The sequence below is a fragment of the Rhinolophus ferrumequinum genome, chromosome 18 (assembly GCF_004115265.2).
Source record: "Rhinolophus ferrumequinum isolate MPI-CBG mRhiFer1 chromosome 18, mRhiFer1_v1.p, whole genome shotgun sequence".
Lineage (NCBI taxonomy): Eukaryota > Metazoa > Chordata > Mammalia > Chiroptera > Rhinolophidae > Rhinolophus > Rhinolophus ferrumequinum.
The window spans coordinates 18,540,490-18,559,476 of NC_046301.1; the positions used below are offsets into that span (position 1 = coordinate 18,540,490).

The 18,987-nt window shown below is 36.5% G+C and overlaps 2 protein-coding genes across 3 annotated transcripts in view; one reads left to right on the top strand and one right to left on the bottom strand.

The window, feature by feature from the left end:
- ANAPC10 (anaphase promoting complex subunit 10) overlaps positions 1-659 on the bottom strand; it is a 53,933-nt gene extending 53,274 nt beyond the window's left edge. For both annotated transcript variants that reach the window (XM_033134535.1, XM_033134536.1), the window contains exon 1: positions 523-659. The gene's annotated coding sequence lies outside the window, so the exon portion shown is untranslated. The remainder of the gene's footprint in view (positions 1-522) is intronic.
- A 34-nt stretch (positions 660-693) lies between these two features.
- ABCE1 (ATP binding cassette subfamily E member 1) overlaps positions 694-18,987 on the top strand; it is a 29,512-nt gene continuing 11,218 nt past the window's right edge. The window contains exons 1-9 of the mRNA XM_033134534.1: positions 694-843; positions 6,355-6,484; positions 7,509-7,594; positions 9,702-9,799; positions 10,776-10,893; positions 11,251-11,388; positions 11,572-11,641; positions 12,310-12,406; positions 13,423-13,512. Of these exons, the coding sequence (XP_032990425.1) occupies positions 6,382-6,484; positions 7,509-7,594; positions 9,702-9,799; positions 10,776-10,893; positions 11,251-11,388; positions 11,572-11,641; positions 12,310-12,406; positions 13,423-13,512 (800 nt within the window). The 5' untranslated portion in view covers positions 694-843; positions 6,355-6,381. The remainder of the gene's footprint in view (positions 844-6,354; positions 6,485-7,508; positions 7,595-9,701; positions 9,800-10,775; positions 10,894-11,250; positions 11,389-11,571; positions 11,642-12,309; positions 12,407-13,422; positions 13,513-18,987) is intronic.

Here is an 18,987-nt window from a genome sequence, read left to right on the forward strand (position 1 = left end):
CGTTCAATTATCAATTTGCTGAATGAATACAAGGATGAATAGGTCCAATCATAAACTAAAGTATTTGCCACCAGCAAGTAAGGTCTATGATGAGACAATTAAACCTCTGGCCATTATTACAAGCTGAATGTGCTATCATTGTCAAATGTCCAAAAATGTTAAATTGTCAAAAAAAAAGGCTCATCCCTCATCTCTGAGCAGAATTCAACTGCAGGACTTGGTACTGGACGCCACCAAGTGGATAAAACACGGAGTTCGGATAAGACTGGGTACCTGGCCACACAGTTTGGAAGGAGCTAAGGCCACAGAGGAAACGCCACCGCGAGCAGTGTCTGTACCAGACTCTGTTGGTCTTGATAGACATCTCTGCTAGAAGTGCTAGCATGGGCAATGGCTAACGCTCCCCTCCTGACCCGCTGGCCTTGGGAAGATTGGGAGCAGTAAAAAGGTTGGGGTTGGGGAAGAGACCCATCTGCTTACGCTAGAACCATTCTCCACGTCGGGAAAAGCTCACGCACTTACAGCTAGCAGACCCGGCTTGCCGCAGCTCAAAGGTTTAGGATTCCCTGCAGCTCCGCGCCACTCCCACTCAGTTTCTCAGGACAACCTGGCTTCCCCAACGACATTGACTTGGTGTCGCAGCACAATGACGTCAGTTTTCACCGTCCCGCCTGGCCATCTCTGTTGCGCACGCGCACTACGTCCCTATGGTATGCGCGAGGCGGCTGCTGCGCACCGCCATTTTGGCTGGAGGCCGTAGGAACACGTTGAGTAGTTGAGAAGTGACGGCAAGAACTGATTTGGCCTCTGCGCTCCTCTCCGCAAGGAGATCGTTCTCTCCTGGTAAGTGAATAGCCCAGAGGGGTTTGGCTGTGGGCTGCGGTCTGCTGCGATTTAAAGATTGGTTAGGCCTTTGGTTAGGCCTTAGGTGACGGCGATGGGGATGGCAGCGGCGCGTGGCAGCCGGCTCCGGTGAGATGGGACAGCTGGAATCGCCGGAGCGCGGGAGCCAGCTAGGGCTTGGAGGCGCGTCGTGCTTCCGGTCCACTAACCTGGCTCTCGGCAGCTGTTGCCCGCCACCCCCGCCACAGGCTAGAGAATGGACCTAGATGCCATCTCTTCAACGATCCAACCTCCATCTCTCCCACTCCCCCTTTACCCCGCTCCTACCTTCTAGAGAGGAAGACACCTTCAGAATTTACAGAATCCTCTTTACTATCTCCACTCTTCCCCTTTCACAGTAAAATGCATATATTCTCACATGTGCGTATTTGATTATGAAAATTCGTGACCTTTTCCACTGTTTGGTGATTATGGAATGAGTCATGGCATCTTGCCGCCATGAAGTTGAATACTCCTCGTCTACTCCCAGTCTTTACAGAAATGACGGTCAGACGTCGCTCTGAATTTCTCTTAGAACAACGTGTACTGGGCTGTTACTGGTGTTATCCCAGGTAGTCTCCCAATTTGACCGCTTTTAGCCTTTTTTGGTGTGCTTTTATAGCATTTGGCACTTTCCCCCGTGGTGACTTTTTCCTTTTCCCCTTGATTTAAATTCCTTGATATCAGGGGTGGTGTCTTTCTTCACTCAGAATGCCTTTATTTCCCTTCAGTGGTTCGACATTGTAGGCACGACGGTCAAAGCCGATTTCCACGTCCCATAAACTACAGAAGTCTCTGTTCTGTGTTTTTTTTGCGGTTCAGTCAGTAAGAGTGAGAACTGTCAAAACAATGTTTTATTTTTCTTTTACCCTCTCTTCCACAGGACTTCTAAGTAGGCATTTATGATAGTGGCATTTCTGTTGCAGTCCTCAGTACATTCTATGCATTCTATACCAGCTACCTGACAATAATGCTTTTGTTAGTATTAACAAAGGGCTCTTACCTGTGTTTGAACCAAAGGGGTTTTTTGTTTGTTTGTTTTTTGTTTTATAGTGAAATTCTCCTATGTAAAATAATTTTTTAGGAAGAACATTTAATGTTATTGCTGGGGTGGAGGGTGGAGAAAGCAATAGGAATTTAGTGTTCCTTGTAAATGTCTTCAGTTTAAGATTCTGAAGTCAGAGTTGTGCTCTATTCCCAATTGGTGTGTTTTATAAGTAATAACCTACAATAATCATAGGTTAGAATATTTCACGTGATATTTAGCATCATTCAATAACAGTTGTCTTTTAAATGCTTTTACACAGTATTATAGTAATTTTGCTTTTCATATATGCCTCACTCCTTTTTTTCTCCCAGCTGGAAGAAGGACTGATGAATCGTTGTTTGAGAATGATTTGGAACACACTTTTTCAGATCTGAAATCTCTTCCAATCGCTCTTTATTCCCAGGAATCTGCTATACTTTTCCCCCTGCAAGCTTTCCTGTGCTGTATCTTTCTCACTGAAAAGGAGAATAGGAATCCCCCCTACTCAGTTCTTGAAACTAATATAGAAATTTAATGTTTACACAGCTAATTAACATTTCTACAAGAATCTGTATTCATTTTTCTTAAATGCATTATAATTTATCATTTTCTCTGTCAATCAGCTTATTAACCATCTGGTACATTTTTATTTTTCTGTAAGAATTGTCTCTTATTGTCGCTTGATTTTTAAAATATTAGGTGAAACATTTTAGTAGTTTGGCAGAAATAAATTTTAATTTAAGCAATTTCATGATAAAAGGTTTATCCCATAGAGGGGAATTCATCATAGTCATTCACCAAGTAATTTGGTGTCCAGTAATAGTGTCCAGTTTTATTTTGATAGCTAACTAAAGAATCTTCAGTTTGGGGGGAGTTGTCACTTTTAGAATGGAGTGGCTTTTTCATAGCAATTCAAAAGTCATTTAATTTTTTTCCTCTTCTAATCTTTATGAGACCTTAACTGGTTTTTAAAGGGAGTACAGTGAACATATTAGTTAACATAACTTTGTTTATTAAGTAAATATTTAGTCTCCTTTTGGGTGATATTTTTTCTTTTCAATATATGCTTTAGTGGATAACTGTCACTATGAAATACTGGTAACTTGCAAGATGTCTGAAGTTGTAATAAGCTATAGGAAGATTTAAATTTATTTTCTCATTCATTCGCATGTTTCAGCTCCTACTATGTGCTAGGCACTGGTCCAGCCACTAGGATGAACAAATGGACAAAAATTCCTGCCCTCATGATGGAGTACATTCTACTTGGGGAGGGAAAAATACTGTCTGTGTGTATGTAGAGAGAATATATATACATGTACATATATATACATACACACACACACACATACAGATAAATGTGTATATATATCATATATACATACCGTTGTTTCCCCAAAAATAAGACCTAGCCGGACAATCAGCTCTAATGCGTCTTTTGGAGCAAAAATTAATATTAAGACCCAGTGTTGTATATTATGTTATGTGATATGATATTATTATATTATATGATATTATATTATACCATACCCGGTCTTATAGTAAAATAAGACTGGGCCTTATATTAACTTTTGCTCCAAAAGACGCATTAGAGCTGATTGTCCGGCTAGGTCTTATTTTCGGGGAAACACGGTATATAAAAGATATACTTGTCATATTATAGAATGAGCTAAGAAGGAAAATAAAACAAAGCAGGGTAGAGGGACAGAAGGGCAGTTGGGTATATTTTTTGGTAGTATAGCTAGAGAAGGCTCACTGAGAAGTAAGCATTAAAGACTGGAAGGAGTGAGCTATGCAAATCACCAGGGGGAATAGCATTATAAGCAGAGGGAAATGCCAAGACCATGAAGCAAGAACATGTCTGGTATGTCTAAGAACAGCAAGGAACCAATGCGGTTGGAGCAAAATTAACAGGTAGAGTAGTTGGAGATGACATCAGAAAGTTAACAGGCTGATCAGTGCCCGTTAGTTATATTGAGGACTTTGGCTTTTATTCAGAGTGAGTAGGGAAGCCATTGCAGTAGAGGAGTGAGACATGAATTGGCTTACACTTCAAGAGGATTGTTCTGGCTCCTGTACTGAGAATAGAAAAACTGTCAAGGGTTGGAGTAGGAGGAGGTAAGAGTAGGAGCAAAGAGATCTGTGGGGAAGCTGTTCGAGTAATGGCCTGACAAGCTGTTTTGATGGAATGATAGGCACTAAAGCTTGGAATGGATTGCAGAGAAAATACATAGAGAGAAATCTGAAACACTGACTATAAGCAACTCTGTCAAGTAGTCTTGCTATAAAAGGAAGGAGAAATAAAGCAATGGGGGGTGGGGGAAGATGGGGTCAGATAACAGAGTGTGTGAATGTTGATGGGAATAAGCCAGTGGAAAGAATAGTTGATGTGAAAGACAGGAAGAATTGTTGGAACATTCTCCTTAGATATCTTTTAGTGTACAAACGGACTTAGCTCTGGAAATACATATAGTGTGATTGCTGGTTGGCATAAGTGTTTACTTGAGATGACAGCAGTCAGCATAGCTTTGTTTTTTCTCTCCGTTTCAGCTGTATGTATGCAGATGAAGAGTTGCCTTTAACCAGGATTGTAGTTAGGGGTATAAGTAATGGACAAGGGAATTTCAGCTGGGTGTAGAGGGAAATGAAGTTACAAAGGGCTGAGGGACAATTGAAATGTGGTAGAATCCAGAGACAGTGATAGTAGGTCTGAGAAATGCGGAAATTCAAAGGGTTATTAGATTGTATATGAGAGGGGTGAGCTAAAAAGGTAGGAATGGTGGTTGAAGAATGGGGTATTTGAAATGGGGGTTATGGAAGGATTGCAGTTATTGGTAATGACAAAGTCAAGGGTTTGACCAAAGGAATGAGTAGGGCTGAGGTAGAGTGAAAGACAGGATCATTGGAGCAGAGACATTAATGAACTAAGAGGATAGGCTATTGATGAAGAGTCATCTGTGACTCTATTGAAATCACCAAGAATTATGACAGGGGTTATAAAGAGAGTGAAAGTTAGCCAAGGTCTGAAATCCTCAAAGAATGGAGTGATCTGACGGTCAGTAAATGAAGCAGCTGGATGATTTGAGAGGCAAAAGCTGACTTTTTAGTGAAGGGGACAGATGATGATAGTCTGGAAGCAGCACTGAGGAGCAAGATATCTCTTATCCCCCTCTCCAAGCCTAATGATATTGAGGTGTGAGAAATATTTGCGGTCTATAAGGGAAAGCAGTCTGTTAAAAAAAAGAAAAAGAGGATTCAGGATCACAGTCATTGACAGAAAAAGCCAACAGAATGTCTTTGTTGATGCATAATCTTTTGGCTTCAGCTTTTTGTACGTATTGGAAGAAACTGGAGTATTAAGGTACTTTTTGGAATTATTTACTTTAGTCACCATTCTAAGAAAACTAATGTCACCAAGCCCAATGTTGTAAAAGATTTTTAAGTTCACTTTAAAAGATTTTTAAGTTCACTTGACCATAGCTACCTAATTGATGGCACTGTTAAATATTAAGACTTATAAAAGCTTTAAAAGTAAGCAGTCTATATATGCAGTCACTTGGTCTCCTTTTCATTTCAATGCTGTTAGCATAGAATTCATCCTAGTTGTGTTACAAATTCCCAGAGAAATGCGTTTTTACTTTTTCTAGTTTGTCAACATGGTCAGCACCTTAATAATTATTTGCCATTTTCATCAGTAGTGTCATTATAGTCAGATGGGTACGACATCTTACATTAGTTTGAGGGAGGGAGTAAACACCTTTATAATACATGTTAGTTTTCATGTCAGGTATCTATATTGTTTTATTGTTCTGTATCCACACACTGGGATCACTATTAATTACTGAGGGCTTACATCATTTCTTCCATCTGCCAGGTGTAAGTTCCCCCATCCTCCTTGCTCTTTTTCAGTTTTCCTGGCTATTACTACTTTTCATTTTAATTAAGAGCTTTAGATTAGGTTTCTCTAGTTTTTTTTCCCTTGAGATTGGATTAAATGTATAAATTCTCTATTGTAAAACCTGAGACAGCATGCTATTCTATTTGTTCAGGTCTTTTTTGTTTTTTAGTGGTATTTTGAATGTTTCCTGACATACATATATATCTTGTTGATTCCTGTATCTTTTTTTTGTGACTGTTGAAAATGGTGGTTTTTCTTTCTTCATATAAATTTTTTGATAAATAGTATGTATGTAAATTTTTGTTTCCCAACCTTATTAAATTATTTTATTACTTTTACTAGTTTTTTTACTATTAGGTTGGTGCAAAAGTAATTGCAGTTTAAAAGGTTAAAAATAATCGTAAAAACTGCAGTTACTTTTGCACCAACCTAATAGTTCCAGATAATATCTGACTATAGTGATAATTTGTATTCCTAGTTAAGTTTTATGCATATGACTTCTCTTAACTATTTACATTGTGCCATAATTTTGTTCATTTTTCTTTAATAGGAGAGCTGGATATTCTTACTTAGAATAATGGCGGATAAATTAACAAGAATTTCTATTGTCAACCATGACAAATGTAAACCTAAGAAATGTCGGCAGGAGTGCAAAAAGAGTTGCCCTGTTGTTCGAATGGGTAAGCTGTTCTGTGAATCATTTAAGATTTTAAGAGAAATAAATTGTCTTCATAATTCTCTCGGCTTTAGCCGTTCGTTTCTTTGAAATGTATAGACCAAATTTTGTTCTAAATTTTGTTTTATTGCTTATTACTAAATGATTCTGTTGTTTTTAATTATAGAATAATATATAAGTATCATTACTTTTTTAACTTTATTGAATATAAAATCAAACCAGAGTTCAAGTTACTGAGATTCAGTTTCTGTTCTACAAAATCTTATAATTACTCTTAGTCGTGGAGAAATTAATGTCAATGTTTGTATTTGATAATATTTTCACATTAAAAAGCAAGAATAAAGAGCTTAAGAATGACTATTCATGAGGTTTTGCTATATATTCAAGATTAAATAAATTTATAGCCATTCAGAACTGATGAATTGTTGGTAGTCTTTAAGGGCTCTGTTAAAGTAGTTGTTACTTTAAATATACTAGTGAGGTAGATAGGCTTACAGAATCTTAAAAGAAACTTTAGATGTCATCTATTATAGTCTACTATGCTTTCAGAAATTCTATAGTTAATATACCTAATACCAAGTTTAATTTTGTCTGTATATCAGATGAATATATACCTTTGTAGAACTTCACTGATCTAGCTAATATTTTTCATTCTTTTCTTTGATGTCAGATTATCATCTCCAAGGCGTATTTTGTGAATTACATATTCCAGTCAGCTTAAAAATAAAACTGTTTTTAAGATCGGCCACAATTTTACTAGCATATTTTCTTCCCCAATAGTAAATTAAACAAAATAAAAATTTAGAGTCGTCTCCTTCTTGCCTGACAAGAGTATTCATGTAAGTAATAAATTCAGAAATCTATCCCCACAAAGCACTGATTTAAGACAGTGTATTTCTATGTGTGGCCTTTGTATTTTGAAAATCTGCTTCTGTATGGAAATTTTGAATCATAATTGCCTTAGTAACAATGTTTTAAAAATTAGGATGTCAGGAAAAATGGCTTAATTTTATCTTTTCCTTTGCCAGGAAAATTATGCATTGAGGTTACTCCCCAGAGCAAAATAGCATGGATTTCTGAAACTCTTTGTATTGGTTGTGGTATTTGTATTAAGGTATGATATTTTATTTATTGGATCAAATTTGTAACCCGAAAATGAAATCTGAAAATTCTGAATACTACATTATAATTGTTTTGAAAGAGGCAAAAATATAAAGCAATAAAGAATATAAATTTAAGAAAATTGTATTTTTATATCAATAATCTAATATTGTTGCTTTTTTAATTAAACCACCCTATTTAAAAGCTATCCTTGCCATACTCAATTTTGTAAAGCCATTTCCAACCACAATTAATCTCTCTTTCTTTACCCTTTTATAAGAAGGAAATTCTGTGGCATACGTTCCCCAGAACTATTTGGAAGTATGAATACAAAAAATAAGAGTCATGGTACAGACATTTTTTTTCAAGTCTTAAATGCACGTGGCCAGAATTTTTAAATTTAACCTAATCTTTAAGTACTTCTGTATTACACATTCTTCTATTGTTAGGTTTATTTCAATAGTGTAATTTTTCAATTAGTTTTTGTTGCATCAAAACGTTTCATTAGGGTTTTTGACTTAAGAATGATGAATTTCCAACTTTAGTTCATAAAAGATATTTAGGAGCCAGTGCATGAAGTTCTTAATTTAAATATTTTTGTTCGTAGATAGTATATTTCAGAAACGACCTTTACCACCCTGTTATTCATTCTAATAAGGCTGTGTATATTTTGCATTGGTCTCTGAAGCCTTAGTAAACTATCCAGAAGATTTTATTGGTATTGGTACCTGAAAGCATTTCCCTTGTTCTGAAAATATAAGCAAGAAGCATTTCTTCCAGCAAATATTTACTAATCTCTAATTATATGCCTGCCAATGTTCTGGCGTGCTGGAAATCTGATTTTGAACAATACATTGTTCACTTTATGAAAAACTCTTTTCTTTCTTCACTGCTATAGAAACACGAGGCTCCAGAATTTGGGGTATGCACTTTAGTGGCTGTAAAAATACTAATGTGATGAGTCTTTCTGGGGTGGGGTAGTATATACCACCTGAACACTAACATGATTATAAAGCACTTCATGTAAACAGTATGGATATTTTTTTTCTTGTAGATTTAGACAAGTTTACATTACTTGGCCGTCTATAAGCATTTTATGTACATTGGTAGAATAAAGAGAATTCTATAAATGGAGGTAACTACACTGGCAGAAAAATATCTCATGTAAAGAATTAATAGTTTTAGTTAGAGGGTGGTAATTTGTTAGAAAACAAGAGCTTTGTTTGTTTTTAATTTCCCTGGTGCTTGTGACTTATAAAATGGGAATTCACTGAAATCTTTATACACAGAGACTTTTGAATTGGTCCCTGAGCTCATTGAACAGTTCTGCTAAACAGATCTCTGAGTTATACTCTTTGGATGTACCTTAAGTTATCAGTACTCCTGAGAAATTTTTCTAGTCATTACTACTCTTAAGTGAGCCTCCAGTTCTAGCCATTCTTGTTCCTTAGACATTTATCTGATTGATAGTCAACTGTTACTTGAATAAGTTTTTCTATGAATAAGACTTTTTTAATGCGAATTTACTCAGTTGGAATATGAAGCATCTTTTTTATGTGGGATGGTTAAAAATCACAACAGAAAGACGTTAATCCTTGTTCTGTGTAAATGGTACGCTATCTGTTGATGGGATATGAATAGACCAAAAAAGATATAATCCATGACCTTAAAGGACTTTGCAAGGTAGAAAAGGATGCAAATGAAGACAGGAAGAAGGAAGTAGAAGGAAGGCATCTGTCATAGGCTGAATATTCAATCGTATAGTACTCAATAACCATGTTTTATCTTGCCTCTTAGCCTTCTCTTATCTAATAATGTAAAACACACACACACACAACCTCAAGTTCAAGTAAGATTTTCAGTAAGAATTGAACACGCTTTAAATGCCTAGGATCGTGGCAGTCACAAAGGGGAACACAAAATTAATCGATAAGATTCTTGCCTTCAAGGAACTTAACTTGCATTTTTTAGTAAATAAGAAAAGGAAATGAAACGATATTTTACATCTTTGTGCAACTCCCACATTTGGAAGATTGCTTATAAAAAGTTCTTTATCCATTTTAGTCATGTGTATACTTCTAAAAATTAACACAAAATTAATTCTTTACTTTAAATAACAGAAATGCCCCTTTGGCGCCTTATCAATTGTCAATTTACCAAGCAACTTGGAAAAAGAAACAACACATCGATATTGTGCCAATGCCTTCAAACTTCACAGGTATATTTTCAAGTCAACATTCCTCTTTACTTCAGTCAAGAGTAAAGTACATTTGGAATTTTCAGAGAAATGCAAAATTGGAAAAAAGTTGTATTATACTTCCACTAAAGAGAAATACAATATTGTAATATCATTCAGAATCATATTGTATATGTCAGTGGTTTATTCTGGCTGACATTAGAATTACCTGGGTGTCTTTTCTAAACTACTAATGCCCAGGTTTCAGCCCATTTGAATTATATCATATCGCTGGATGAAGAGTCTGGACCTCAGTAAGTTGAAAAGGCTCCCAGATGATTCTAATACACAACGGGGGTTGAGAATAATTGTTGTTAATAATACCCCTATTCCCAAAATAACTTGAGGAAATTTGTCTTTAATTTTATTTACCTGTTAGTCTCATGATCTACAGAGAATATTACTCTGCCCTTGGACATACATTGTTAAATCACAGGAGTACTTTGAGGTTTTTAATCTACTAAACACTAATATTTTGAATCTGGGAGTCTAGATCTAACTAATAAAAAGGTATTTCTCAACCTGCCAGCTTTAAGGGGCCTGCTGCAGCAGGGAGAATGAAGTGGAATATTTCTGGTTGATGTGGCACTTTTCTCCTTGTAAGTAAATGGCAGGCAAAAAAATAAAAAAAGTGTGAGATTGCACCTGCTGTGTAATTTTTTACCAAAGCATTTCTGTTATACATTAAAACTAAGCCTGTAAAAAAGAACTATTAATTTAGAATGTACTTTGATTGAAAATTGAATAAAACTTGGAGTAATATTGTCAGATGCATTTCTAACAATTAACAGTCTAAGTTAATCTTGGCTGGGTTCTTTTCTAATAGCCAATAATATCTGGCATATATCCCTTAGCTTAATGGATGTGTATGGAGTGCGAGTGTGTTAAAATACATCATTCTAATATGTAGCTTTTCTACCTAAGGCTGAGTTTTATTATTTTTGTATTCTTATGACAGGTTGCCTATCCCTCGTCCAGGTGAAGTTTTGGGATTAGTTGGAACTAATGGTATTGGAAAGTCAACTGCTTTAAAAATTTTAGCAGGAAAACAAAAGCCAAACCTTGGAAAGTATGATGTATGTATTACCACCTTATAAAAATGAATACCTTGATTTGGTTTTATGAGACTGTTAAGGAGAGTGTAGGTGTGATTTTTTTTTCCCGAGATTATGTGTGGAATTCATGCTGAGAAACTATATAGATAAAACTCCTTCCTTTTAAATCTGTTGATGTTACTTAACTGATTATTCTGAGCTTCATTAAACTTATGAGTTGGTATGCCTTGATTTGAAATTAAATCCACCTCAATCTTAAGATTAACTTAGAAGCCAGAAGTATTCTATTACTATTTGGATATGTGCTCTGTTTTGTATAATAATCATCCTCTTTGCAATTCTATTGTTAAATTCAGATCATTATACTTGTATTTCTAGGATCCACCTGATTGGCAAGAAATTTTGACTTACTTCCGTGGATCTGAATTACAGAATTACTTTACCAAGATTCTAGAAGATGACCTAAAAGCTATTATCAAACCTCAATATGTAGACCAGATTCCCAAGGCTGCAAAGGTCAGTTGACTTTAGGAGTAATTTGTTTTATAGATATCGATGGACATATAAAAGATATATCAAATTAAACTTGTTTTACTTTTTAACTGTTTAATATTGGAGGAAATACTGAAGGAATTTTAATACTGGATTTAATTTTAATATTGAAAGAAAATAATAACCATTTTTGGTATGTTATGGCAGGGGACAGTGGGGTCTATTTTGGACCGAAAGGATGAAACAAAGACACAAGCAATTGTGTGTCAACAGCTTGGTAAGTGCTTGTTTCGTGTGTGTTTTGTTTTTCGTTTTATTAAAATTCATTGGGGGGTGATAATTATTAGCAAAGTTACACAGATTTCAGGTGTACAGTTCTATAATACATCATCTATATATCATATTGTGTGTTCACCTCCCAGAGTCAGTTCTCTTTCCATCACTATATATTTGATCACCTTTACCCTCATCTAACACCGCCCTCCCCCTTACCCTCTGGTAACTAAACTATTGTCAGTGTCTATGAGTTTTTGTTTCATTTGTTTGTGTCTTGTTCTTTTGTTGTTTTCAGTTTTATATACCACAAATCAGTGAAATCTTATGGTTCTCTACTTTTTCTGTCTGATTTATTTCACTTAGCATTATAATCTCAAGATCCATCCATGTCGCTAATGGTACTATTTAATCTCATGGCCGAATAGTATTCCATTGTGTATATATACCACATCGTGTATGTGTTGTAATAGGCCCTGAACTTATAAAGATATCTTTATATGGATTATTGAAATAAATGGGAAAATCGCTAGTAGTTGTTATACTTACTTTTTATGTTACACAACTTTCAACCGCAATATTCAAACTCAGAATGACATGCAATATGTTTTGCTTTGAAGAGGTGAAATAAAACTTAAAACACTAAATGCAATGCCTCTATGTTCTCTGTAGATTTAACCCATCTAAAAGAACGAAATGTGGAAGATCTTTCAGGAGGAGAATTGCAGAGATTTGCTTGTGCTGTTGTTTGCATACAGAAAGCTGATATGTAGGTTACTTACAACTTTTATATATCTTGATCCTTATTTTAGAGTATTATTTGTAATGCTGCTAATAAAGCAGTGGTTTTGAGCGAAATTAATAGAAATATTAGGTTGGTGCAAAAGTAATTGCGGTTTTTGCAATTATTTTTAACCTTTTAAACCACAATTACTTTTGCTCTTATATTAATTTTTTTCTCCAAAAGACGCATTAGGGCTTATGTTCGGGGGATGTCATCCTGAAAAATCATGCTAGGGCTTATTTTCCGGTTTGGTCTTATTTTCAGGGAAACACAGTAGTACCTAAAATTCTAATTTTGAGATAAGATGTTGAAACAGTTCTGCATCCATGCCTGTTCTCCCTATTATTCCTGCAGGGGAAAAAAACTCATTTATTTAGATAAGTACTTTATAGCTTATGGGTTTCAGGGCTTTTTGATGTAAACTAAGTTTTTTAAATACCTCTAAATCAGGATGGCATATGCCATGTGAGAGCGACAAGGAAAGAAAAGGACAAGTTTACCTTCTGCCTTCTGGTACCTCTCTCCCAGATATTTATTGCTCCCATCTTCTTCCACGTTTCTGCTCTGGCATCCAAAGCAGGCTAGCTCTTCACAGAGTAGTCTATAATTCTGTGCACTGGCTTCTTTTCCAAAAACGTTATGTGCTTTAATGCAACTGACTTTAGCTAATTAACAGGAAAGCCCTGTGAATTTCTTCGGGCTATATCAGAATATTTTTCATGAGAAGGTAACAATTTGTAAGTTAGCCTAATCTTGGAGTCTCTCCCCAGACCTGATATGCAGTCCTGCTTTTCATAATTTCTTCTGCTTCTGCACAGAAGGTACTCTGCACAGCATGGTTATTACCATTACAGGGTGGACTTTTCATTAGGATAAAAGGGGATTTTTGTTGTTGTTAAATCGGAAACTATTAATATATTACAGTGCTTTAAAATAACATCAAGATAGAATTATGTCATATTTGTCTTTCAAATTATTATATTTGCTTTTCTTTTTTATAGTTTCATGTTTGATGAGCCTTCAAGTTACCTAGATGTTAAGCAGCGTTTAAAGGCTGCTATCACTATACGATCTCTAATAAATCCAGATAGGTAAGTACAGATTTGGCATATGCCTGTATTATTTTGTTTGGCGAGTTTTACAGATTTCTAAAGATTAAACACTGAGACCATAAATTCATATACATGTGCATGTTTTCCATTTTGGTTTTCTGGAGCTACTACTTGAATTTACCTTTCTCTATCTAGAACAGAGGTTCTTAATGCAAAATTCATTTACTGCCCTGCCTGTTCCCGGGGAACTAGGAATACTCTGAAATGATAAGCAAATTCTGGAATATATGAATGGGTTTCTGGGAAGTAGATCCTTAACTTTAACAGATCCTTTAACGGATATGTCATTCAAACACACAAAAATTAGAACATTTATCAGGATCACCAGAGTGATTCTGGTAGTTTACAGTCTTACTGAGCACAAGAGAGTTCTTGATAACCTCTATCATGTTATCACAACACCCTGTATTTATAGGGTGGTTTTGTAGTTTGCAGAATTTTTAAATCCATTATTTCATTTGAGCCTCATAGTAATCTTCTAAGTTAGATTCTTTGGCTGGTATTTCCATTTCAGATGAAGTTGAAGTTCAGAAAAGCTAGTCACCTATCCTAGGTTATAAATTTACTACATGGCAAAGCTATGATCAGAATGCAGGGTTTTTTCCTACACAACTTTTCTGTGCCTCTCCTTAGTGACTGATTTAATACACAACTGATCTTACAAGAAAGCAAGAGAAATCCCTAGAGAACAGAAGCCAAAGAGAGAACTATAAAGAGAAAAGACAGGATGTGGCTTTCCGGAGGAATGTTACTGGTCTCTCTAATAGGTCTTGGGCTTTAACAACCACTTGTGGGAAAGAAGCAAGCCCTTGTATTGGATTATGAAACATAAAATTTCAGAACTCTCAACGGACTGCTTTCTCATCAGCAAAAGGGAAAGCACATGAAGATGTCAAGAAAACCTCTATTTGTCGCTCACTGAGCTTGCTAGGAGTAGAGGGATGGGCCCCCCTTCAAATCTATTCACGGACCAGCAGCTCACATGGATATGGAATTGAAATTTACATAATCACGAGAGTCTAAGGACCCTCCATGATAAGAAAGTAACATAAGAAGAGGGTCCTAGAATCTTTAGTCTGATAACTTAGCCAAAGCAAATATAAAACCACTCTGGAGGGATATGCACTCAACACCAGTCGCACAGGATTCATGAGCTTAAATAAATCCAAGGTTATAAATGACAGGACGAAACCATTTACAAATGAGTCAGACACAACAGACAGCAGGATCAGACCTCTGGGAACGTCAGGTGACATTTTCAGAGAGACTCTAAAATAATATTTAAAATAATTAAAAACATAAATGAAGGATTCAAAACCCTAAAAATATGATACTACAAAAAAGTAATAGGTATGGGGCGGTCAGTTCGATTCCCACATGGGCCAGTGCACTGCTCCCTCCACAGCTAGATTGAGGACGGAACGCTGAACTTACGGAGGGGCGGCTGGATGGCTCAGGTGGTTAGAGTGCGAGTGCTCAGCAAGGTTCAATTCCCGCATGGGATGGTGGGCTGCGCCCCCTGCAACTAAAGATTGAGGACGACAACTGGACTTGGAGCTGAGCTAACAACTAGATTGAAGGACAGCGACTTGGAGCTGGTGGGCCCTGGAGAGACACACTGTCCCCCAATATTCCCCAATAAAAACAAAACAATAAAAGGAATTTAAAAAAAAAAAACAATAGGTAAATGTTCAAAAAACGCCAACAAATCTGGAAATTAAAAGTATAGACGTGACGTTGAGAACTCACTGGACCAATTAGAAAGGCTAGGGACAGCTAAAAAGAGCATGAGAAACCTAAACAGCTGATCTGAGCAAGTTACCAGAATACAGCAGAGAGAATGAGACTGAAATACAGAACAGAGGGTCAGAAACACGGAGAATGGAATGAGAAGACTATTTATGTAACATCTTAATAGAAGTCTGAAAAATAAAGTCATGAAAAGGTCATGGCTGAGAATTTTTCAGAAATGAAAATCTTGACTCCTTAGATTCAAGAAGGAAATGATCCACATACATACTTTGAAGTGAAACTTAAAGAGCATCAGCAATAAAGAAACAATCTTGTTGGACGAAACCGCCATAATTTTCACTTCACACATCGACCTTGGCATTATGAAAGGCTCTTTGGGGAATTAAAGAGTATACAATGTAGTCCCAATATTCAAGGACTTTACAGTCTAGTAAAGAAAAGAATATATAAGCAGTCAAGTCAGTAGTTCTAAACCCTAGGCTCTGTTTCATAAAATATTTTTATATCCCTTTATTATGCTGAAATGAAAGCTATAATCATCTACCGTTACACATTTTTTTTAGTATCAAATAATGTCCTAACCACAATAAAAAGGAGAACGAAAAGGATAGTAATTTACAACCAGGTAACATGTATCTCAATTTATAAGTGTTCAGGCAAATGACTAGTTTCGTATGACAAGGCAGTAACCTTAAGTGTACTAGGGATAACATGTCAAAACATTCTATTGACAAAGTGAAGAAAATGATTAAGGTAGACATTTTCATAAAAATGTGCTTAGTTTTAGGTATAGGGTTAAAGTAATCTCTCTGGAGTGATTGATAAAAGCTAAGGGAATTATATCTGCATCCGGAAATTCTACATGAAGGCACACATTCAGTCTTCAATGCTTTAAAAAGATTTTGGAGAAGATATACTTAGGTAAATAAGACAGGATTGATCGGAGAAAGGAAAAGATAATGCAAGAGATTCTCTAGAATTTAACCTCTAAGAGCATCTTCGGTAAGATTGAAAAACAATAGGTAAACCAAAATGTAGGGTGTAAATTTTCACAGCATAGATTTTTCATGCTGCAGATCTGTTTCTTCTTAAACCCTCAGAAAATAAGAGTGACTCATCTAAATCTTTTTTGGACTTTGCATAGCTCCATTTAATGGTAGGGAGAGCAGGAGGTTTGACCCGTTTTCTTTTCAAAGCAACTTAAAAGCCACTAGATAATACTATGCTGCCTTATACTGGGCCTTGAAGATTTTAATGGTAAAAATTAGAGAATTTTTCCAGATAATGGAACATTGCCAACAGAGACACAAGGCAGGATGAGTATTGACTCACGTGAGTATTTGCCATTTGTATTAATGCTGACTACCATCATGGTAGCAAACATTTCCTCAGTATTTCTTTTTCATATTAAACTTGCCTCCATTTTTTTTTTTCATTCCTCCTTTTACTACCTGAGACCTGGATTACTGTGCTAGCTTCCTTTAAAAAAAGTCTGTGGTGGTTCTTATCAGATTATTCTTTCTGAAATGATGTTTTATCATATTCTCTTGTTCTAGAATGGTGCTGTAGCCTCTAGCCATATGTTGCTATTTTAATTAAAATTTCATTTCTTTAATCAAACTAGTCACATTCTAAATGCTCCACATTCCAAGTGGTTACTTGCTACCATATGAGACAACATAGAGATAGAACATTTCCATAATCACAGAAAGTTCTACTGGTCAGTGCTGTTTAAGAACCTACCACTTTCCCCATTGCCAATTAAAATAACTGTAAATTCTTCATCTTGCCATTCAACAACTTGATCAAATGTCTGTTTGTACATAGCACAAGATTAAAGATCATCGAGATGCAGACTGCAGTCTGTCTTCAAGATGTTTATGCAAGTTTGTAGGGGTACTCAAAAAATAATAAAGTCTAATTATCAGACCAGAGTGACAAGGGTTCCAGAGTGGGGGAAAGAAAATTCGTTTGAATATTAGGAAGAGTGTTACTACAGAAGTTAGGATTTGAGATGGATGGTAAGGAGGATTTCAACAGGTGAAGATTTAGGCAAGAGACCATTTAGGAGACACACACAAATGGAAAAGTGGATTATTTAGGTACTAAAGATCCATTTTTCAGTGTGTCCTATATATAAATGAAGTAAGAGAAATAGTCGCTGAAGTTTTGCAAGGTTGAAAGAAAGTCTATGTTATTCATTTCACTTAGAACTGAGAGCCATGTCTGGGGACCTGAAGAAATGAGATTTGTCAAAGGTCTGTGTCAATATTTGAAGAAATATAATGACAGCCTGACCTAGAATTTAGGGAGAGAAAGAAAAGTATAAAATAGACACATAAGATGATGTTGAGAAAGGCCACAGACTTGACAATTTAAACAGTATATCATGGGGAATAAAATGAGTCATTTTTAATAAGAGGGATGATTCCATTAATACAAATATGGAGAAATTTTATTTGTACAGGAAGGTGATAAGTTGGAGTTTGAGGTGTTACAGGACATTGCTTTTTGAACATTTTGAAGTAAGTCGAATAGGAATAAAGTGCTGCATAAAAGTTAATGACGGGCCGTCCCAGTGGCTCAGGTGGTTGGAGCTCCGCGCTCTTAAGGCTGAAGACTGCCAGTTCGATTCCCACATGGGCCAGTGGGCTCTCAACCACAAGGTTGCCGGTTCTACTCCGGGACTTCCGCAAGGGATGGTGGGTTCCGCCCTCTGCAACTAAGATTGAACACAGCACCTTAAGCTGAGCTGCCTCTAGGCTCCCGGATGGCTCAGTTGGTTGGAGCACCTCCTCTCAACCACAAGGTTGTCGGTTCGACTCCCGCAAGGGATGGTGGGCTGCGCCCCCTGCAACTAACAACGGCAACTGGACCTGGAGCTGAAGTGCACCCTCCTAAACTAAGATTGAAAGGACAACAACTTGACTTGGAAAAAAGTCCTGGAAGTACACACTTCCCCAATTCCCCAATCATGTCCCGTTCCCCTTCCCCAATAATAAAAGTCTTAAAAGAAAAAAATGTTAATGACTATTTGCCTAATAGTTTCTACACTAGCAATACTTTTGTCACTTCTAAAGTCATATCATATCCCATACCATTTATAAAGTGCTCTAGGACACACTTATTTCCTTTCTAACCTTCACTGGATTTTATTATCTATAGAACATATTTTGCTGTATAGTCTTTTTTGGTATTGTTTCATATCTATTCTTTGTCTTTCCCAGCTACACTGAAAGTTCTCAGGTTAAGGATTCTGTCATATTCTCTGTATCCCCTAATACAGCAAGTATGGGACGCTTAGAAGGGCTTAATAATGCACAAGTTAAACAGAATAATAAACAGTTTAGGCTCCATCTGTTTTGTTTTTTTTTTTTTAAACAGGACTTTATTGGGGAAAAGTGTGTACTTCCAGGATTTTTCCAAGTCAAGCTGTCCTTTCATAGTTGTGGAGGGCACAGCTCAGCTCCAGGTCCAGTTGTCAGTGTTAGTTGCAGGGGGCGCAGCCCACCATCCTTTGCAGGAGTCGAACCAGCAACCTTGTGGTTGAGAGCCCGCGCTCCAACTGAGCCATCAGGCCACCCAGGAGCTTGAGCGGCAGCTCACTGACTTCATTCTAGTTGCGGAGGCCACAGCTCGCTGGCCCATGTGGGGATCGAACCGGCAGCCCTATTGCCCAGAGCTGGATTTCTAACCAACTGA